Genomic DNA, 22,266 nt, shown 5'->3' with positions numbered 1-22,266 from the left:
TTACGGTTAAAGGCAAAATGACTGCTTTGTCTGGGCACACCTGGGCTGATAAATTCTCAGTTTTCCTAGGGTTTAGAAGTCATTAGTCTTGCGCTTGAACTCTTGCTGGTCTTGTCCAATTTGCCGTCCCATAGAATTATGATAATGAGGATATAAAACTAAAATTAATTTTGAAAAAAAAAATGCATTTCATTCATTCAGTCAGTCATTCACAGGCTTGCTTGAGTAAAACCATAATTTAACCTGTATTAAATATAGATGGGCACTACCGGCACGGATGGCGCAGGCGGGCTTCTACCACCAGCCGTCCCCCAGCGGCGACGACCGCGCCATGTGCTTCACGTGCATGGTGTGCCTCGTGTGCTGGGAGAAGTCGGACGAGCCGTGGGTGGAGCACGAGCGACATTCGCCGAACTGCCCCTTCGTCCGCGGCGAGTACACGCACAACGTGCCGATATCGGTGAGTCGGAATATTTTATTTAATAATGATCAGATCTTAACGAGCTCCGAAGAATTGGTATTGCTGGAGGACCGGTTCGCTATTATTATGAGGAGCTTGAATGCTCGATGATATAATTAATATCATCGAGCATTAAAATAGCTTGGCCATTTTTATGTTGGAGGAACCACTCACTTTCTATAATAAAGTTTTATTTAGTATATACCCAAGTATTATAATATTCAACTTTACTGTGTGATTTATTTAAAGGCATGTAATATTCTATACTTAAGTTTTTCTTCTTTAATGATTTTTGTGTTAAATAGTGATAAGTATAGTACTTTAATATTTTATTCTGTTTCCCGTATAGCGGTTTTAAGTTAGTTAATGAGGCTGATCCATATTTTTGATACAAATAAATGATTTAACTATTTTATTTAGGATACAATGTGTTATTTTATGTAGTGTTGATGTAAGTTTTATTAGGACTTTAAGTTTCTAAGTCAATTTATCGATAATGCATGCATGAAAATGCAATGCAATGCTGCATTCATTCGTTATGCACTGTGAGATGTGTTAACTCTATATGTTTATTTTTTTCCTGCGCGTTTCATAAATCATTTTCATTTGAGTCTAAATAAATCCAGGTCCCTTTGAGTGTCCTTTATAGTGTTGTTAGGAATTGATTTGTGGAAGTAGTGGTAAGTAGAAACAGTATTATTAATTTATTAACAAATATTTGTTGTTTTTTTTTTTGTATAGATCACAAATGCCACAGCCTGTGCCGTTCCATGCCCTAACGTCCGTATTGTCTCGAAAGGAAACACAGGCGATTTAATAGCAACGGGAACAGTGGAAGGCAAAGTTAATGTTTGGAAATTCGACTGCGGTCTCAAACTTGTCAAGTTCATTCACCTCTCGCCATATGACTCCATCTTCAGTGGCATCTTGACCACAGATTGCAATAAAGTGTGGTCAGCGAGTTTAGAAAAGGACACTTGTAAGTACCTTTTATATTATTTTATTAATAGGATTCTTTTTTCCGTGTCTAATCTTTGTTTTATGTCTTATATTATTAAATTTTATTCAGACCATACTTAACTTAAATATGTTCACAGAAAATTATATTAGCTTGAAACTTATTTTGAAAAACTTTATACTGATATATGGATAGTTTTTTTAAATCGTATTTAACTTATGAATTATGTCTGACGTTTTAAAAATTTGTTTTATTTGTTTTAGCCAACTACGGCATTGAACTTACGGCTATGGCGTTCGTTGGGATGACTTCACAACAGGAGGTTTACCCTCAAGCACAAAACACAGAAAGCACGGAGAAAGAGACAACTACCAATAAAGCTAAGCCATCTTTAATATGTGCAGTCACGATCACGCGTACAAATACCACACCCACGAACCAACCTATCAAGGAGGACTCGAGTAAAGCACTCTTCGATTCAGGAGCTCCGGATCGGTCCAAAGAAAGTATTCAGGCCATGAATGACGAGAACGAGGCGAAGAGTAACCTAGCATCTACAAATAAAATGTTATTCTTGTTGACATATGACATTCACAGCTCCCTAGCTGGCTCAATAACAACAGTAGTTCACACGTCAAATAGTAGCGGCAATTCAAAACCGGGGGGTAGTAAGAAAGTCTGCCTAGTAACAAGATCAGATTATGACGATCTTTGCCTTCAGTATTCAGATGAGGACACAGAGCTTCCATCACAGTTCACGAACAGCCTAAAATGTATAGATGAACAAATAAGTAATATAATAAATTTGAACGCGTCATCCAGTAAAGAAGATTGTAAGATATGGGAGCCGAAGAAAATTAATTTTAATAAACATTACAAAGTATTACCTCCGCCTCCGCCAACAGCCCTCTTACCTGAGATACCAGAATCAGGGCAAGCTAGTGTCAAGGACGTCGTAAGCAAAATTTCACAACTTAAAAGTTGGAAAAGTGGGCATTTGGAATCTGTGGGTACCAAAATCGTTGACCAGACAGATGCTGTTCATGGAGATCCTATAACTCAATACCTAAACATGACTGGAAATGGACCCTTGGAGATATCAGATTTGAAATGGTATGAGGGTGGAGAGGGGACGGAAAAAGTTAAAGTGATGAATTTCGGAGAAGTCAAGGTCGGGGCTCAAACGGTCGTTAGTCATAGTAATAATGACGGGTTTGATAGTGATCCACCTCAAGAAGAGGCAGTGACGCAGGGAATAGCTGTTCAGTGCTTAAGTCTTCCATCCAAATTGAATCAAAGAGAAGATTGTAAAGTTACTCATCTGCTGCCAACAGAAGATAAAGAACATTTATTAGTAATCGTATCCAGTATCGATCCCCTTAAAGTCAAAGGCGAAGAGGAAACGGACTGCGATAGTGATTCTAAGATGGACGTTGACGAGGTTTCCGACCAACAAGATAAGACTGACAAATCAGACATTAAAGCTTATTTTATTCTTTATAAAATCAATAATAAGACCTCTATTTTTACATTAGAAGATAATCCCGTATCATTTAAAGAACTGCCCTTCAATGAAAGTCCTGTTGATCTTTGTCTCTTGCCGGCTGACAAACATGATCAATATTCCATCGCCGTGGTCGGTCTTGACGGTGATTTGAGACTCTACGGCTTACCTGACTTCAACATACTCACTGAGAAAAAAGTACCTAAGGGTCAGTTTACGTCAGTCGTATATTGTGCTTCCGTTGAACGCCTCAGTCTCTCGACAAAACATGGCGTTATTTATTTTTATGCATTAAACAATGGCGAGAAAGATTCTGGTAGTGACGGAAACGAAGATGAGTTAGCAAATTTAGACTTTGACATGCTGTCGAAAGCGCCGCGAGACGACGTTTCCGGTCCAGCGTCTCCGCCAGTGATTATAGCAAATAAACCTGAGCTAGATATGACTGATTTGGAAACACTTATGTCTCTCACAGGATTTTACGGTATGAACACTACTGTTCCATACAGTGCTGTAGTACCAGGGTTCTGGTGTGAGCTGTCACCTGCTCAAAGGTCCCGCTCCGAACATCAGAACAACAGGTCATGGCGTCTTCAGAATACATCCTCGACGTGGGACGAACACGTCTTAGAATTGACATTGCCTTACAGTGTATCGTTAGCGCACATTGAATTCAGCTTCACGCTACATTCGGCGAGCTCTATCAACTTGCCAATAATACAAGTGACGCTATTAAAACAAAACTTGCACGGAATAGGTTACAAAAAGGACGCATCTTTTGGCCAAAGATCGGATTCGCCTGTATGGTTTCCACCTGTAGACGCAGATATGTCTAATCTCGAGAACCCTATTAACAGTGAGGAATATCTGCAGGCGCATAACGCTGAGATTCTTGCAGGGCCACTCTTTCTATCTTCAGGACTAGATACGACACAACAGTCTGGTACGTTGATACTAACAAGTCCTCGTCTGTATCGAGCGAGAGGAAGAACGTTCTTGATCCACATTAAAACTTTATTTGATCCTGCTAAAGATATGGCTAAGGGTCCTATAAAATCAGGTGAAAGTACATCGAAGAAGTCTAGCTTTATTGGTTGCGATTGGCTCCATCAAATATCTATAACAGTTCGTTCTTGTCCTCATACTGACATACCACTGGAGAGGCAGCAGAGGATAGCGATGCTAGAGTCTAACAGCTTCTTGAATTCACTCTGCGAAATAGCTGTGAGTAAAGCAGATATAGATAAACGAAAAATTGCCCTGGATCTCATTAACTGGGTGATCTCGATTCGGCTTCAGCGTATGCGATTTGCAAAGTCCGAAAAGGCCAAAGACAAGGAGGTCCAGAGTCCGATTGAGACTCAGCAGTTGGAATGTATAGCTGTCATCGAGAAACACACGGATAGTTTAATCAAAAACTGCATTTTGTGCGGGAACAGAAGCTTTGCGAAAAAGTGTGTCAAAATCATGCTGATTACGAGCGAGTAAGTGTTAATATTGTTTAGCTTAACTTTTGTGACATTCCCCTAAATTTAAAAGTAATATCTTTTTTCGAAATTAATATCTACACTAATTTCTATATCTTACATTATATCGAATATACGTCTCAGGGAACAAGATACAGTTTTAATAGTAAATTTCGCTCAGCTAAGCAAACCGTTAACGGCCCATAGAAATATTTATTATTAATTATGCTGCGGATGTAATTCTTCATTACGAGCGTCAATATTTCTGCGAACAGGGGAGTGAAGGAGCTACCGAAACCTTGGAAGTCGATATTCGAGCAGACGCTAATGAGCAGCGTCATAGCTTGCATCCCGCTCGTGGGCGCGTGCGAGTCTCCGGGCGCGCTCAAGTGGCTCATGGCGCTCGCGCAGCACTGCACGTCGCGCGCCTTCGCGCCGGGGCTCGTGGCCAACGCCGTGGCGCTGCTGGAGCGCGCCGCGCGCTGTCTGCGCGCCCGCGCCGACCCCTACCACCACCTGCTGCGCGCCAGGTTCGGCCTGTACGGCCTGCCGCTGGAGCTGCGGCGCTTCGGCGCGGAGGTGCCCGAGCTGTGTCGGGGCGCCGGCGCGGCGCACGCTTCGCCGTGGACGTCGGCCGCCGACGCGCCGCCCGGCACCGGCCAGCCCGCGCAGTCCTCACAGCCGCACCACTACCACCTCAAGGATCTGCTCAATTTGCCTCCCGATACAGGTACCACAGTCTCGTTATTTTTGACGGTATTCTTTTTGTACAGTGGCGTTTTTAGTTGGTGCTACCTTTATTATTAACCAAATATTACTTACGTATAGTAAGCACTACTTATTATATGTAACGGTAGTATGGTTAATTTTGACTTGAATCAAGTATAGAGTTTCTTCCCTTTATGTTAATTGCACAGTCAGTTACTATAAAAACATAATTTTATCTAACCAAAGGACATTCGATTAAATATTAATGACGCCTCGTGTCTCTCAGAGGGCGGCAAGAACGGCGGCGCGTGGAGCGGCGCGGGCGGCGTGGAGGCGGCGGGCGCGGGGCTGGGCGAGGCCACGCCGCTGCACGTGTCGTGCCACCTGGCGTCCGACGGCACCAAGCTGGAGACGGCGGCCGCGCGCCCGCCGCCCGCCGTCGTGGGCGCGCACTCGGCCGACCCGCATCAGGTCAGATTGTATTGCTGACGTGATTTTTGTTTTCGGAGATTTGAAGAGAAATATTTTGCTATCATTATGATAATATATATTTGGAGAAGAGCACGACTCTCCACGAGGAAAAGGTTGTATAATATTATCTTACAATTTCAGCTCTGGACCGTGGTCAAGGAGGGTCAAATGAAACAATTCTCTCAGGACCCAGACTCTTTAGACGACGTCGAGAGTTCTTTGATGGAGTGTGATCCACAAGACAAACAAGAATATACCGATGAAAAATTGTTTAAGGTAATGTAATTTGATTTAAATAGACTAAAACTCAGTAAACATTGACGTTTCCTAAGTTTAGTATCTCGAAATGTTACAACAAATGTAAATTAAATAAAATACATATATAATATTATTATTATTATACCAGTAATAGAATTGTTTCCCCACATTACCTTCTGTTTTATGAAATTAATATATTTTTTTAATAAAAAATATAATTTGATGTTGATGTTTCCGTGCAGGACGGGTCGTCGTGCGCACAGTGCGGCGTGCCGTGGGCCACGCTGGTGACGCGCGCGCCGCAGCACACGCTGGTGGTGGAGCGCATGCACTCGGGCGCGCGGCGCTACATCGTGTTCGACTTCGGCCACCTCGTGCGCCTTACCGACCTGGTAACTACCGCACCGAACTTAGATTTTGATTTGAATGATATGAATGTTAAAAGCAGTATATGGCTATAATCGGATGCTTGACAACCCTACACATGATGAAGCTACTTTTGACTATCTCCAGTAATTTGCTTGCGAAAATAACACGGGAGACCAGTCCATGTGGGTCGGTATTTCAGTATTTTTGCTGGAAATTGTATTATATGCGCAAGGGAAACATTGTCTACGTACATCAAGCGATTGTCTATAGGCTATCCCGTATATAAAGGTTAATTAACTATTAATATTTAACAGATTATCCCAAGTTGTTCTGACCTGGTGACGCTGTGCATCGATATTTGGTCGGTGGGCGAAGAAACCGATTGCGTGAAACTAGCCTTTGCTACTGACATCGCTACCAAGCACCTCGTGCTCACCGACATACAGCCGCCGCCGCTCTGCCGCTATATGAAGGTTTACCCTATTTATATGTAATATATATTGACACATACCAAAATCTTCTAATATATATGATTGACATGTTAGCTTTTATTTAGTTAACAAATAATAGTTCACTTGTAAAATATTATAATACAAAATAAATGCATAAATCAATAATTATCTCAACAGATAACAACAATAGGGCGGTATGGCATGTCGGCTATGAAATGCAAAATTCCCTTAGGCTGGTTTTACGGAGAAATTGCGGAATTTGCTAATGTGCAAGCATCCATCAATGCGCTCAAGGCGCTCTACGAAGATTTGTCTTGTCGATTTAGGTAAGAAATGCTTAAACATTTTGTTGGTGACTGCTTTTTACAATCAATTAGCAAGAGTTAGTTTCAACTTTAGAGTCTTTACTTTTAAAATGTCTTAATATGAAAATTAAATTATTACTTATAATATATGTAATAACTACTGTAATATGCATTTAGATCGTTACAGAGCAAATTTAATCCGTTTTCACATTTTATAATACAGACTTTTTTCAGAAATGTTGTAATTTTTATGTATATTTAGAAATGAATAGTTTTTTTTTTTTTAGATTGGCCACTGGCAAGCTGATGGATTTACTTAATCCATACTTGGACCTTTATAACGGTAACGCGGCTCACATGATGGCTTACCTCAACCAACCTAATGAGTCAGATCCGAAAGTGATCGCCGCTTACCAGGAATGCATGGAACTGCAGCAGCAACTTCACAATTGCACCAATATATTGAAACGATTACAGAATACACCTGAGTTCAACAATAAAGTTTTGGAGGCAATCAAAAAGGGGGTCGTTTCGTCAGAAATGCTATTAGAAAGGGCCTCGACTGATAAGCTTCGAGTAATCATAGAGAATATCATCGACTTGCTATTGTACTTCCTTTTCCAAATGAGTGATGTGGTAAGATAAATTTTCATAATTTATATTTTGTTTAAAAATCACGTATGTAGTGAATTCGATTTTTATGTAACAACGATGTTGGTATTGCAGCAATACGGCGCAGTCAGCGGCGAGTGGTGCCGCGCCGTGGCGCCGCTGGCGTGGGAGAGCGGCGGCGCGTGCGCGGCGGGCACGGCGGCGCTGCTGGCGCGCGTGTGCGGCGCGTGGCGCTGGTGGGGCGCCCTGCTGGCCGACTCGTTGGCCACCGCCTTCGCACACCGGGACTCGCCGCCGCATCCGCTGGATAGGTGCGGGCTTGCGAGCTTATCCATTATGTTTTTTTTTCTTAGAAATACTTTTCTTTTCGTTCATTTAAAATAATCAAATCTCAAGTAAAGTATTTAAAGTTAATTTTTATTTCGCAGATGTCTAGTGGCAGTGATGTACATGGCTCGAAAGAGTATGTATGCGCACGGCAACAACGGCGGTGGTGTGACACACGCGTTATGCTCGCGTACGCTGGAGCTGCTGCGTGGGTCGCGACCTCAGCCGGCGCTTTTGGCGGCGCTGCTGACCGCTATCGCCTCTGTACTAGACGCCGCTGTCGCCGCTACCACGCCACCGCCCACGCAGAGAAATAACCGGTACGTTTCGCTAATTCAGATATTGGTTACTGTTTAAGAAGAAGTATTTCTATTTGTGTTAAAAGCGATTAGAAAGAAATGCTGAATAATTATATATATTTATTAATATTCTCTGTGAGTCGAGATGGCCCAGTGGTTAGAATGCGTGCATCTTAACCGATGATTTCGGGTTCAAACCCAGGCAGGCACCACTGAAACTTCATGTGCTTAATTTGTGTTTATAATTCATCTCGTGCTCGGCGGTGAAGGAAAACATCGTGAGGAAACCTGCATGTGTCTAATTTCAACGAAATTCTGTCACATGTGTATTCCGCCAACCCGCATTTGAGCAGCGTGGTGGAATATGCTCCAAACCTTCTCCTCAAAGGGAGAGGAGGCCTTTATCCCAGCAGTGGGACATTTACGGGCTGCTAATGCTAATAATAAAAAAATATTTTCTGACTATGATTAAAAGGTGGGACTGGGTAGCCGGTGGTAGAGCTCGTCCGACTCCAACAGATAGCACTACACCTTCGCCTCGTGCCGTTGAAGGCAAACTGCATAGGCGCAAGTTGCATAAGAAGCTGCTTCATCAGATGCAGGAACTGGAGGCCTCACGCCGAGGAATTCAAGTAGCGCTTGAGGAACAGCAGGTGAGTTTATTAACATAGACCTATATTATCATACAAAGGTCATTTAAAAAATATTTAAAACTGCGTAATATTAATGTTGCGTCTTATAGTATCGATTGCATAATCGAATAAATACTATCACCACAGCGCGCTCGCCTCAGCCTGAAAGCGCGTATGGCCATGATGTGCAAGCGCAGCAGCGGCCCGGAAGGCAGTTCCGGCGCCGGACCCGGCCTGGCCAGCGCCTGTAACAGTCGGGCGGACGAAGGTGCGCGCCTGCTGAGCCCGGCGTTGGGCGCTGCACTGGCACATGCACTCGTCACGCACATGCTGGCCATGGATTCCACGCTGCTGGCCGACCATCTTTTGCTATGCGCCAAGGTACACGAATTCGATTTTATTATAATATTTTTATCATTGTATCATGTCGGATAATCGACCTGCGAATCATTTTGTCGTACTTATGATATACGTTTTCAGATAGATAATTCATTTTTCTCATATTCTGGCTTTCAGGTCGTGGGTCGCCTTTGCGCATTGTGTGGCGGTGCAGCGCTGCTGGAGCCTTCGTGTATTTTGGGCCTCGCGCGTCTCGCCGTGACACTTCCGCCCTGGCCGCGTCACGCCGTCACCACTCTGTTACAGGTTAATATCATAGGCAGATATTATATCACATTTTGGTAATATAGTATTTATTGTAGTATAACCCTCATTATGTTGGTTGACCCTAAATACGTCCAATAATTATAATAATGAATATTGATGATGAGTAATCGTTGCCAGGATCTAGTAGAGCACGAGTGCGGCGAGCTGCCGCCCACGCCCAACGAGGAGTGGGGCGGCGCGGGCACGTCGCGCGTCATCCGCGTCGCGCACGACGACGCCAGCTTCGCGAAGACGCCGCCCAAGCGGCTCAGCTCTGTAGCGGGTACTAAGAACCTATATAATATAACATTGCTGTATTGACTGACTTATTGTACTAGTGATCAGTTTGATAATGCGCTTTAAACAAATTTCTATTTTTTTTATGTTGGTAAATATAAGAATTATGGAGGGATATAAAAACCTATCCGCTAATTTTAAAATGTCCGTATTATTTTGTACTTTTGCTAAACTACAACCCCACCACTTTTATTGCAGATGTGTTAGCGGACAGTTTCGGCCTAGCGAAAAGTACAAATTTTACCAAACCTAAAATAAATACCCGAGCTACGCTCGTAGCCTCAAGTAAGAAAAATGATTTTGTATAAAAATATCGCGATGATTTTAGTTAAAATAGAATAGGCTATTTGACAATGCGAAAATAAAATAAATAAAGTGTCAATTATTGTAATCAGTATATATTATGAGTTTAGAAATGGTTATTCATTAACAAAAATAAAAAATAATAATTAATTCATTCATAAATTCATAAATAAAAATGCATTTTTTTAGACGTTTGTCACATGACACAAAACGCTCCTGATTGGTCGGGCTTATGATGACGTCACTTGCATGTTAACCTCGTTTGCCTACTGTATGTGGATTATATGTGCCACAGATTATAAAATAAGAAAGTGACGTCACCGACCCCATTGCAGCGCCATATTGTCAAAGTAGTAATTTGATATTTTTCTACTGGGTTCTTTAACCTATACTAAATAATATAAAAAATGGATTTTAAAAACCAGTCAAATAGCCTATTAACAAGTATTTCAAGGCATGGTACACTTTAAATTCTTTCGCTGGTGGATATTGTTACTGAAGGTGCATGTTTTTCCAGATTTATTGATAAATATTTTATAGGTTTCTATTGATTTTTTTTTTTCGTTCGTCAGGTTTCTTCGAGGACATGGAATGTCAATTGACTCAAGTAGTAGAATCTGATGATTCCGAATCCGAGGACAAACTCGCACAATATTTCTTCGAAGCTGTCAAAAAGGAGACGAGATCGAAACCCGTCGCAGACGGGAGCAATTGGTAGGCGGCCTTAAGAAACGATCGACACTACGATACATTCATGGACTCTATCGAGTTGAACGCAAATGAATCGTTTCAGTCTATCGACGTGCGTGGATGCGCGGCTCGAGAGCGGCGCGGCGGCGGGCGGCGAGGCGTTCGCACAGCGCGTGCTCGTGGCTACGGCCGCCGCGCTGCCGCTGGCGCTGCGTGCGCCGCCAGCGCGCGGCGCGCCCGAACCCGCGGCGCTGCTCGACGCCGCCTCGCCGCCCGAAGCGCACGACGAGGCGCGACACAATCCGCCTCTGGCGCACACCCTCTACGATGTCTTCAGGCATCTCGCGTTGGAATTCCATTCTCAGGTACCGTATCCTGTCCGACAAGATTTTCGAACTAAAAATCCATGGCGTGAAGGATACGAATTTCGAATTTGCATCAGATCGACTGCACGCTGATGGAGAACGTAGTGTCGCTGTGGCTGACGCTGAACGGGTCGGCGTGGGGCGGCGCGTGGTCGCTGGGCTCGCTGATGGTGCCGGCCGACGCGCCGCGGGTGCGCCTCGCCTCCGACACCGTCACGGCGCTGCTGCGCGCGCTCACGCAGTGAGTATCGAGCCGGCCGCCGCTCTCGATAAGTTGTCGCCGTCGCTCTATTGTTGTATTATCGTTTCCAGATTAGAAAACATATCGTTGAGGTGTTGGGTGCTCTCGATGCAAGCTTTGGCGTGGGTGGCAAGTTTACCATTACTGGTGAGAACGATTTTGTTCGTAAGTTTTTATTTGCTCGTGTTTATTTTATTTTAATTTTATAATGATATTTTGTAGACTGAGGGCAGCACTCAAACGATGGGACGCGTGATCCTGGAATGCGAATATTTTGTTCCTGCCCTTGTAAAATTCATATCCATTGACGTCACCGCTGATGGAGCGGTTATCTCCTCTGAGCCTTATCTGGTTAGTAAAATATTACAATATATGATTTTACTTCACTAATATTTTATTTTTTCCACCTTATCCATATTTTATCAGTAAATAATTGTATGAAATACTGCTACCAGGGTGGCGCAAGTATTGGTGCGGGTGCCGGTGCTGCAGCAGCTTTACAGTCGGTTCTCTCTCGAGTGGTGAAAGCACGAGGCGCAGCCGGAGCCCTCGTATCGCTCAAAGTCCTTGCAGCGTTGTGGAAACGAGTGCCAAACACTCCGCCCGTATCACATTCCGCGCTAGACTTGCACGCTGCACTGCTGCGTGCCGCTCACTCCTTGCTGCCCGCTCTCGCCCCGAAGCACGTCCACCAAGCGCTGCCTCTCATCGAGGCCGTCGGTATGGTCATGGTCATCTTATAGTTATCCAAGTACAACAATACTAAATTTTCGTTTGCTTCATTTTATCATATTCATAATTTAAATGATCGATTATATTATGTTGTTAAAGGAAGTCATTTTATTCCAAGATGTAATCTCGTTATCGTCTCTAGCGGAACAATGCGGCTGGTGGGTGCGCGAAAGCAGCGGCTGGCGGGCGGAGAGCGGCGGCGGCGGCGGCGGCGCGGCGGGCGGCGAGGCGCGCCTGTCGGGGCTGCTGGCCGACGTGCTGGCCGGCAGCACGCGCCGAGCGCCGCTGCGCCGCGCGCTGCTGCAGCAGCTGCTGCACTACGCGCGCAAGCTGCTAGCCCTACCGCTGCCGACGGCGTCGGCCGCCACGCCTCCTGCTGCCGCCACGCCCTCCACCAGTCATGCGGTAACTCTAAATCGATAGCAACTACCTATCCTTTTATTTACTGCACCAAATCCTCGTTTAGTTTTAATAAGACACTTCATATATTAGTCTTCAGAGATTTATATTTAAGTTTTAAGGTGTCAGATGATATTCGTTGAATATTGACCTTATATTATACAAATTATTCTATAATTACTATAACTTACTCATATTACGAAAATAATTCTCGTGCCTTAGTTTGGCGTATAAACCTTTTCGATATCACGGCGACTCGATTTTATGTCACTATTGATAAGTAAAATTATAATGGATTTATGTAGTTGTGTTAAATTGTGTTGTGGTATTATAAATTTACATATTTAACTAAAGGATTTTTTGTTGTACATATACACATATGTAGGTTAAAGGTTAAATAAATGTCAATGGCATGCATTATGTAATCATACCTATACATTGATAATACTTTCGAAATAATCAATAAACTAATGTTTAGGCGTCAATTAGAGTCGGAAGAGATAAAAAGTAATATTAAGATACCATTTCGTTAATGTTTAGGCTATTCATTGATCTATTCGTTATTACTAATAATTAAATTAAACGAGATATGATCAATTTTGTCCAAACAGCCCTCGACCAGCCCCGGCGGTTCAAGTAGCGACATGTCTCAGACGGATGAAAGTAAAGCACAGAACAACGCAGCGCAGGCGGAGGGTACCAACTTGGAAGACGAAAGAAAGCAGCAGGTGCCCAAGATGCCCTGTCTTGCTGATACAGGTAAGAAATTTCATTATATATATATATGAGACGTATTTAACCCTCATGTTTGACGGTATACATGTGTATAATGTACGTATATGTTTAATAACTAAATAACGAAATGTTTAAAAACGAAAGTTTTTAAATGAATGTGTGGAAACATGGACACTAACTCAACTCGCGTGCTATAGTGACACAAGAACGTTGGTAGATTGATGTTGTAAGAAAAGGTTAATATTTCACGCGATGTGAAGGTGACTACCGTCAAGTGGTCTATTTGTCGTCCGACTACTGATTTTATAAAATAAATAATAATAATAAGAAAACCTGCCTCTACATCAGTATTATGGCTACAAATCATAATAATAGTTTTGTCTCTCCTCTGGTGCCTAGGTTACAATATAACATATTATGTATCGCAGCTCAATGGGTAAAATGTATAACCGAAGTCTACTTAAACTAATCCTAAATTTTAATGATTTATTTTATTTTCAGTATTACAACACCACGAAATCATGCAAAAATTCTACAGGACATTATCAATGTGCGACGGAATGAATACGATAATTCTAAACTCAGGTCAGTAAATATATTATATTTCTTTACGTTTCGTTTATAAAAAAATAATAATTAAATGCGCCTGTATTGTATAATATGAATTCAAAGAAAACTCGATGCATATAAAATTAACAGCTCTTTATTGGACGTGCGTAGAGGTTGGGAATTTAAAAGCGTCTGTACAATGACATAGCGAAAAAAACGACCTTTTCGTAATAATTACATGTGCATAGCTTGATTATCGTGTGCGTACCGTCTAGAATGGTAATATGTGGTCGATGAATTAGGTCGGTGGTAGGTGAATTAGGTTGCTATGCTGTTTATGTCAGGCGCTAACAACGTCAATTTTTTTTAATTATCTATGGCACTATCTTTTCATAAGTTTCAATACCCTCCGTTTATAATTAATATTTTAAATTCGATATTCACGTATTCATGGATGTATATTATGACATATGTATTGGGTTATTTACTTATTATAAGAATTTAATGTTTAATCGACCGAGAATTTGATATATAATGCCGAGAATTAAAATTATTATAATATTGTTTTTAATATTCTCCTACTATTTTAATCTTGCTCTAGGAAATTTAATTTGATTAAACAGATATTTTTCATTCTATTTTGTAATTTCAGGCTTGTATTAATACCTTAACAATCCATAATAATATTTACTTTCTTTAATACAGGTGTGAACGGCGAGTGTAGTTCAGAACAGTGGTCTCTAAAAGAAGAAGTGTTTTGGTTGGTGGCGCAGCTACCAGCATTTGCTGCTAACCCTGTTCTGATTCTACCTAGTCTTATGGACTTCCTTAGTGAGTTTCATGCCTAAAATATGTTAGTTCATATTGTAAGACGAAAATCTCTGATAATATAAATGAGATGAAACTTTAGACATGCAAAAATAGAAATAAAAAATACCTTCATATAAATAAGAAATTATAAATCAAAATCTGACATTGCTCATAATTAAAATATATTTTAAACTAATAACAATATTACATATAAGTCGATGTTCCCAGCTTACACAAAAATGTTAAAATTCTGTGCAGGAAAAGAAGAGATGGTAAAGTTATCCCAAGGCATGCAGCAGCTCGTTGTGCGCGTGTTGGACAAACCAGAGGTTCTGGCCGCTTTTGTGGACGCGGGAGGCCTGGAGCTCGCACTCGACAAGCTGTCCGCCTGCCACCAGGTGATTTCCCTGACGTGCCATAATAATAACAGTCGAGATATTTTTATGTGAAACATTGGCCCGCCCAAAGCGCCAAAAATGCTTAAACCTCGACTCGAATGCCTTGCTGGCAAACGGTGTGACGCTCTTATATGGCAAGTGTGTGCACAAAACGCTAAGCTACTATATTCTTTATAAATATCTATTTTATAAAGAAAAATAAATTGTTTACTTACAAAGAACTTTATCTAAAACAGGCTAGGAAATAAAACCTACTTAATAGGTAATGTTAAGTTTTTCTTTTATGTTACTTCATATTATATACCATATTCTTATACAATAATTTATGACTTAAAAATGTCGTTGTCACGAATCAGAAATAGGGAATAGGAAATTATATTTTATGTGATATATTAACGGATGAAATGTATGTTTACTTAAATGTAATAAAAATATCTGCCAAAAGGCCGGGCCGAGCAGCAACCAAGGACTGGTTTCATCTCTCATGAATCATCTTAAGCTTCCACCTCAACTGATCAACTTATCGACTCCCGCTTCAGCCGCTAACAAGAAGTCGCAACCGCCTGTTATAGAAACTACTGATGGATTAATTAATATTGCACCTCTTTGTGAGTACTAAGTCTTAAACTTTTGTATACTCTATTTTATATGCTTGACATTTATATTTAAGTAAACTTGGACGATACTTATACGAACCTGAGCAGTTTTCGGCGGAGGAAGTCAAACTCGATGACTAGCCACCTGCGCAGATAAGTATTATGCACTCACAGTTTCCTCACTCCTATGATCCGTTATGATCGCAATTCGAAATGACCGCTTTTCATTTTGTTGAATCGCATCAGAGATGGCACATTTAGAGTATTCGCCGTGTCGCAGGCACGGTGTCGTGCGGCAACCCCACGGCGCAGGCGGCGGACGTGCTGCTGGGCGGCGGCGGCGGCGCGGGCTCGTGCGCGGCGCGGCGCGTGCGCGCGGCCGCCTGGTCCTACCACTTCTTCAGCGCCGACGACGCGTCGCTGGCGCTCACGCTCACGCTGCCCTACGCCGCCACGCTGCACGAGGTGCACCTGCAGCCGCACCTCACCAGCCTCGCCAGTCAGTACCCGTGTCGTACTCGCGCCGTGGTCGGCGGCGCTGATCTTTTATCGTTCCGATCGTTCAATTGTACTCTGATACTGCAGCTTGCCCGGGGGCGGTGGGCGTGGAAGCGGGATGTGGCGGGACGGTGGCTCCCCTCGGCGCGCCGCAGAGTACGGCCGGCATGACCTTCATCCGACTCGCCCTGGCACGGCCGTTGGTCGTGACCACGGTTACTCTGCGCCTATATAAGCCACGTGACAGTTCAAACATGGGTCTATTGCAGCTGCGATTACTTGCTGCTCCCGCCTTCACCACACCCACGGATACGCACCTCGCTGCGCAGGATAATCTCGAGTAAGTTTGATATATTTTTTCAACTCAGGGTATTATTGATTTTCATCAATAAATTATACTCAGACAATTTAAAAAATAAAAATAAGATAGGAATAACATTATCCATGGTACTTGCTTAGAAACCGTTGGGCTCGTGTCGTGTGGGCGTGTACGCGCGCCCGCCTGGAGAGCTCCCGCTGGGCGGCACTGGGCAGTGCGGGCGCCGTGAGCGCACTCTGTGCCTGCGTGCTGGCCGGGGGCGCCCAGGCGCAGCATGCGCATCGCGCACTGCTTGCCTCCGCACGCGCCTCGCCTGCTCTGCGCGCACCGCTTCTCACCACTCTACTGCAAATGGATTCGCACGCACACGCGCATGGTATGTGTGCACAGTGAACAAAAAAATTGCTACATTAATTTGAGTAAAACTATGAATCTGAGCCAAGATATTTTAATTAGTAATTTGAAATTGGGTGAAAGTCGAAGCTAATTAATAAGCTGATCTTAATCGGAGGTTGCAGATTTTAACCCCTGACAAGTACCATTGAGTGTTTCATATACTCGATCAATTCGTATATAAGTATTGCTTGGGATCAGTGATCAAGGATAATAGTTAAAGGAATTGGTGAAAATGTTGGTAAAAATATACCCCACAACTGAAATGCATAGAGGACAAGCGTCAAATCGTTTTTCTTAATAGAAAAGTCCTTTGTTCGGCAATGGGTTGACTGTTCGTTAATATACGCCGCAGCGTTCCAATCTTCGAGCGCAGCTGCGGGCGGCGTCGGCGGCGGAAGCCTCGGCGGGGTGTGCGCGCTCGCCGTGGCGCTGTGTCGCTGGTGCGCGGCGGGCTGCGTGCACGCGTACGTGCAGTGGCTGGCCGAGGCCGCCGAGCGCGCGCTGCGGGACAGCAACCCGCCCTCCGCCGCGCTCGTGCACACGCTCGCCACGGTAACGCTTCTCGCTCGTGCGATGCGCGATTTCAAATATACTACTACTATACTATAGTCATAGACGAATTTTATGTTCGAAAATATTTGGAAAAACTTATCCCCATGCAGTCTATACCGAAGCAGCTCTCTTTATCGAAAAGAAGACAATAATAAATATTTTTTGACCCCTAGGTACTATGGACAGCGAAAGAAGAGAGACTTTTAGATGATCTGGAAGAACTTATAACAGACGATTTATTCGAACTCGTGTATACATGGGTTAAGGACGTACCAGAACTGAATTTGCTTAAGAAATCATTAGACGCAGGTATACAATTGATTTATACGAATACCAAGTATACCAGTTTCGATGGGAGCGAATAGATTAAATAGTACTATTTTATTCTTTTTTCCAGTCTTATGCTCAATGTGCTATATAAGGCCTGAATTGTTCCGGCTTTTGTTAGAACAAATGGAAATTCCGATGGATTCAGACGAGAGGTAAAGGAAATATAGAAACATCACAGTCTCCCGTAGTAAAAGACATGCGACCTATCAATAAATCTCTATCACTGATGTCCTACCCTCGAATCGTTCTCGCCAGCATGGAGAGCCAGACCGACGACACGAAGGTGCGGCGGCCGGCGCCGGCGCGCACGGCGGTGGGCGCGGCGCGGCTGCGCGGCTGGCAGCTGCGCACCGTGGCCGCCGCCGCCATGTCGCCCGCCGCCACGCTGGCGCTGCTCAACTGCCCGCTGCCGGCCGCGCTCATGCGCGCCGTCACCGGTGAGTGCGCCTAGTATTCTGTTGGGTGCCATCGTTTCTTTGCATATCTTAATAATACGAATAATTGTGTTTATCTATTGCGACGGCACGTTTTCGGTTGCAGAATTCAGTGAAGCTAAATTAGAATCGATAATGGCGCAGAGCGAGTCTCAGGAGGATGTTAACATGATAGATCCAGGTAGCAGTGAAGATAGTCGATTGAAAGGTATTATCATATAATGCATATTGCTGTCAGAATATAAAAACTATATTTGAATGTGTAACATCCATGAATGTGTAAAATATGTAAAATATGGAATCTTAAAAAATATTCTGAATATTTGACATTTAAAAACCGTGCATGAGAAATATAAAATTCTGTTCATCTTGAAAAAGTTTGAGTTAGACAGATTTATAAAGATTTGTTGTTTTTTTTTTTTTCGTTTATTATTGAATGTTTTTTAATACTTTATTAAGATTTTATTCTCACGCTTGGACGTCTATACGGAACTATTAACGATAGTTCTTGAGATATTTCTTTGTACAGATTTGCCGTCGATGCAGAGTATCTGCGAGGTGGTAGAATGGGCGCGGCTGGTGTGTTCGGAACGGCGCGTCAAAGAGTGGCTCGGTGGTGCCGGCTCAGTATTCTGGCGCCCACTGCTGAGGCTGCTGTGTCATCCGCGATCGTACACTGGGTAGGTCTTCCTTACTGACTTAATTCAGGCTCAATAGACAGGATAGTATAAATGAACATTTATCATAACTGATTATCGTTTATTTACTTATAAATTAACATTACAGGACTTGGCAAGAGAATGCACAATATGCATTGCTAGAAGAGAATACGATACGGTTGTTCTCCGAGCTAACGGTGTGCCACACGGCCAATCAAAAGCTTTTCGCTTCCACCCTACACAGTATTTTGGAATCCATGCACTGTACCGGTAAGAATAATATCTCTAATCGAGATCGACGACTATATCTATCAGTTTTCGCTATCTTTACTTAACGCTAGCGAGAAGCTCGGACTCGACGTGTATTTATGAAACGTTACGACATCGGCAGGTCCGGAAGGTCTATCAGGCTTCACGCGCGCCCTGATCCTACGGCTGGTGCTGTCGGGCGAGCGCGCCACGGTGGCGCTGCGCTGGGCGGGCGGCGCGGGAGCGCCCACACAGGCGGGCGCGCCCGCGCACCCGGGCGCCGCCGCGCACGCCACGCTGCACCTGCCGCTGCACACCACCGTGCGCGCGCTGCTACTCGACCACCGCCCGCCCGGTATGCTTATCGACCTCTTATGTTTTCGCCTACGTTTTGCATGAAAATTGTAACTGATAATAGTACGATTTCAGTGAACACTATCGTGATGATTCCGTAGCAGGAAAGTCTTTATGTTGTGTTATGTGTAGTGCCCCTATTGGAGGAGGTCCACCGGCTGGCCAGCAGCGCCGCAAACGCATCGAGCGCGTGTGGCGCTGGTGCAGTTTTACGCAGTGCGTCCGACACGGCCATCCTCACCGTAGCCGAGGCTTGGGAGCTCTCCCTTGCCGCCGCCAGCGCATCCAAGGACAAGCGCGTCAAAGATGTTAAGAACATCACGCTCAAACAACAAACTAATAAAAAAAAGCAGACAAAAGCGAATAATGAGAGCAACCCCGTCTCTGTCAGCGGAGGTCAGTGATTTATTTTTAAAGATACAGCAAATCGAACGTGAATTAGTATTATTGCTTAATTATTGTTACTGCAGAACCATACTGGGAGTACGAAATATTTGTCTAAAATCCAATCCAATATTAAATATGAAATTCATAATCAAGAATCAAATAAAAAAGTAATTATAGCTTTTCAAAATTTAATTAGAAAATTCGTTTTAGATTTAATGGAATCGACGGTCCGCGTCCAAGTTGATGGGCTGGAGGGCTATATTCCCACGAACACGACACTGGCTCAGCTTACCGCTGCCGTGCCGCACGTCTTCGGGCCGCACCTCACGCTCAACTTACACATAGCCAGTAATGGAGGTAAGAAAAAATTTCAATTCGATTTAAATACAATAAACAATAATTACTAGCTAACTAAATAATAATAAAAAAATGTACTAAAACCTAGTTTCTGACTTTGCAAAGTTAATACATCCTTCTGGAGGCATGGTATTCGTTTCTATAATAAGACTCCATAGTTATTTTTAACTTGCCCTATTAAAAAACAAAAACATTGGTAATAGGCATATTACTCAATACAAGATTATATTAATTATAAAAAAGCATGGACTTAGTTTTTGTTGAATTCAAGTCTGATATATATATTTATTTCTAAGAATATACTGATTTTGATATATTAGTATGTGGATTCGTTATAAACTATATGTTTTATACAATGATTATTGCTCAGATACTTGGACGGGCCCGATGTGGGAGGGCGGCGGAAGCAGCGACGGGCCCCCGAGCAGCTGCGCGGGCGGCGTGGTGCTGCGCGAGTTCGGCGCGAGCGGCGGGCTGGCGCTGGTGGCGGCGCGCCTGCCGCGCCCGCACGTGGCGCCCGCGCCGCCGCCCGCGCCCGCGCACCACCACGACCTCGACTGGGTGAAGCTGGACGACCCCTACGAGGTGTCTTATCCTTCGTCGCGTCTATAATTTACTCATATTCATGAACTACGACCTGAAACTGACGTGACATTATCATCACTCGTAATTGTCATGGGTAACGGTCGAGAGATAACTCCCAATGATCATTTATGAGAGTAAGAGACTAGAGAGTGTACCTCGGTTTGCGTACAAATCTGTGCAATGTTTATCAAATTACCTGTTCTGCGTAGTTGTTTGGTGTCCTTGGAGGATAGCCGCCGTGGCCAAATCGGTCAAGACTATGATATTTGTTTGTAACCCTAGGATTGCTTGTAGATAGTAATAGTAGTAGTAGACAGATTAGTATCAATCTTCTTGTCTAACTATTTTAACATTGTTCATCAGGAGATGGTAGAATTGGGTGTGACATCGGCCGGGAACGCTACCACTGGCAACGCCACTGAAGAAACCAGTGGGTGTGCTGGTGTGCCGGCACATGCACTCGTGGCATTGGCATTGCTACTGAAGCTGCCCGGGTACGCAGCCGCTTTGCTGGACGAAGGCGCTCAAGCAGTGCATCTGCTGAGACTGCTCCTCGGTGTCGCACATGATGAGGAAGGCCGTTAGTATAAATTAAAAAGATTTGATACTATAAGGGCCATACTATACTGACAGCGCATGTAACAACCCACTTAGGTTTCATCCCCATTCCCTGGGATATCAAGTGATCGGGTCTTTTGCCATTATCAACACTAATTTCAGAGCGTACAATAAGAACTGAAGAAGCATTAATGGTGACAAAGAGCCGTATTTTATTATTTCAAGTGCCTCTCTTATTTTATTATCAAAAATGAATTAATTTGTACCTACGTGCAAAGAACTTTTAAGTGTTAAAACAGCGTTTATGACGGATTAGCCGTTTTCTCGAATTTTCATAAAGGGATTGTGAGACGTTTTGATCTAAAGTATTTCAGTATCTATTTAATTGTTGCTGTCGTGTCAGGAAACATAGTGGTGAGCGGCAACAGCAGCGGCAACGGCGGCAACGGCGCTTCGCTGGGAACACTGCCGTTCCGCGTGGTGGCGCAGCTGCTGGAGGCGGCGCCGCTGTCGTCGCCGGCGGGCCGCGCGCTGCGCGTGGCGCTGCTGCAGCTGGGCGCCGTGCGCCTCGTGCTGGCCTGCCTCGCCGTCTTCACGCACCACCGCCCCGCCAGTGCCCAGGTGCATTTCTATACTTTAGGATGCTCGTCACCCTTAGGCTGGACGATGTAGACTATTTCAATTGAGATTAGTAATATTTGGAAAGGGGACGAGACGCGACGGTTAATTTGCAATTTATTGTGATACAATATTTGTCGTGGAAGCAGAACAGTCAAAACTCAAACGGTTCTGGCGGCAAGGAGGAGAAGTCGCAGCTGTACTGGGCCAAGGGAACGGGCTTCGGTACGGGCTCCACGCAGCAGTCGTGGAACGTGGAGCAGGCGCTCGTACGGCAGCGCATCGAGGAGGAGCACGTCACGGTGCTCTTGCAGGTAGCTTATTTATAATATTCTGAGTGATTAAATTAAGTCATAAAATCATTATTAAAATGCTTATAACATTATAAG

General features: G+C 43.8%; 1 protein-coding gene across 1 annotated transcript in view; it reads left to right on the top strand.

Annotated features, from left to right (window-relative positions):
• LOC125071067 (baculoviral IAP repeat-containing protein 6) overlaps positions 1-22,266 on the top strand; it is a 31,024-nt gene that overhangs the window by 3,262 nt on the left and 5,496 nt on the right. Inside the window, exons 5-50 of the mRNA XM_047681140.1 lie at positions 259-460; positions 1,202-1,439; positions 1,682-4,406; positions 4,664-5,118; positions 5,383-5,567; positions 5,709-5,843; positions 6,068-6,217; positions 6,509-6,667; positions 6,824-6,972; positions 7,239-7,587; positions 7,678-7,874; positions 7,992-8,210; positions 8,665-8,842; positions 8,969-9,202; positions 9,338-9,466; positions 9,605-9,749; positions 9,962-10,048; positions 10,639-10,780; positions 10,860-11,121; positions 11,199-11,362; positions 11,434-11,509; positions 11,585-11,713; positions 11,818-12,082; positions 12,237-12,499; positions 13,105-13,252; positions 13,730-13,813; positions 14,483-14,608; positions 14,846-14,985; positions 15,431-15,593; positions 15,862-16,080; positions 16,167-16,419; positions 16,539-16,774; positions 17,147-17,346; positions 17,520-17,655; positions 17,744-17,828; positions 17,932-18,113; positions 18,217-18,318; positions 18,640-18,790; positions 18,897-19,039; positions 19,161-19,373; positions 19,505-19,768; positions 19,970-20,116; positions 20,487-20,701; positions 21,065-21,281; positions 21,663-21,880; positions 22,027-22,191. Coding sequence (XP_047537096.1) covers positions 259-460; positions 1,202-1,439; positions 1,682-4,406; positions 4,664-5,118; positions 5,383-5,567; positions 5,709-5,843; positions 6,068-6,217; positions 6,509-6,667; positions 6,824-6,972; positions 7,239-7,587; positions 7,678-7,874; positions 7,992-8,210; positions 8,665-8,842; positions 8,969-9,202; positions 9,338-9,466; positions 9,605-9,749; positions 9,962-10,048; positions 10,639-10,780; positions 10,860-11,121; positions 11,199-11,362; positions 11,434-11,509; positions 11,585-11,713; positions 11,818-12,082; positions 12,237-12,499; positions 13,105-13,252; positions 13,730-13,813; positions 14,483-14,608; positions 14,846-14,985; positions 15,431-15,593; positions 15,862-16,080; positions 16,167-16,419; positions 16,539-16,774; positions 17,147-17,346; positions 17,520-17,655; positions 17,744-17,828; positions 17,932-18,113; positions 18,217-18,318; positions 18,640-18,790; positions 18,897-19,039; positions 19,161-19,373; positions 19,505-19,768; positions 19,970-20,116; positions 20,487-20,701; positions 21,065-21,281; positions 21,663-21,880; positions 22,027-22,191 — 11,044 coding nt within the window. The remainder of the gene's footprint in view (positions 1-258; positions 461-1,201; positions 1,440-1,681; positions 4,407-4,663; positions 5,119-5,382; positions 5,568-5,708; positions 5,844-6,067; positions 6,218-6,508; positions 6,668-6,823; positions 6,973-7,238; positions 7,588-7,677; positions 7,875-7,991; positions 8,211-8,664; positions 8,843-8,968; positions 9,203-9,337; positions 9,467-9,604; positions 9,750-9,961; positions 10,049-10,638; positions 10,781-10,859; positions 11,122-11,198; positions 11,363-11,433; positions 11,510-11,584; positions 11,714-11,817; positions 12,083-12,236; positions 12,500-13,104; positions 13,253-13,729; positions 13,814-14,482; positions 14,609-14,845; positions 14,986-15,430; positions 15,594-15,861; positions 16,081-16,166; positions 16,420-16,538; positions 16,775-17,146; positions 17,347-17,519; positions 17,656-17,743; positions 17,829-17,931; positions 18,114-18,216; positions 18,319-18,639; positions 18,791-18,896; positions 19,040-19,160; positions 19,374-19,504; positions 19,769-19,969; positions 20,117-20,486; positions 20,702-21,064; positions 21,282-21,662; positions 21,881-22,026; positions 22,192-22,266) is intronic.

This window comes from Vanessa atalanta, chromosome 18, assembly GCF_905147765.1.
Source record: "Vanessa atalanta chromosome 18, ilVanAtal1.2, whole genome shotgun sequence".
Classification (NCBI taxonomy): Eukaryota; Metazoa; Arthropoda; class Insecta; order Lepidoptera; family Nymphalidae; genus Vanessa; species Vanessa atalanta.
This window is presented reverse-complemented; position numbering and strand designations above follow the sequence as displayed.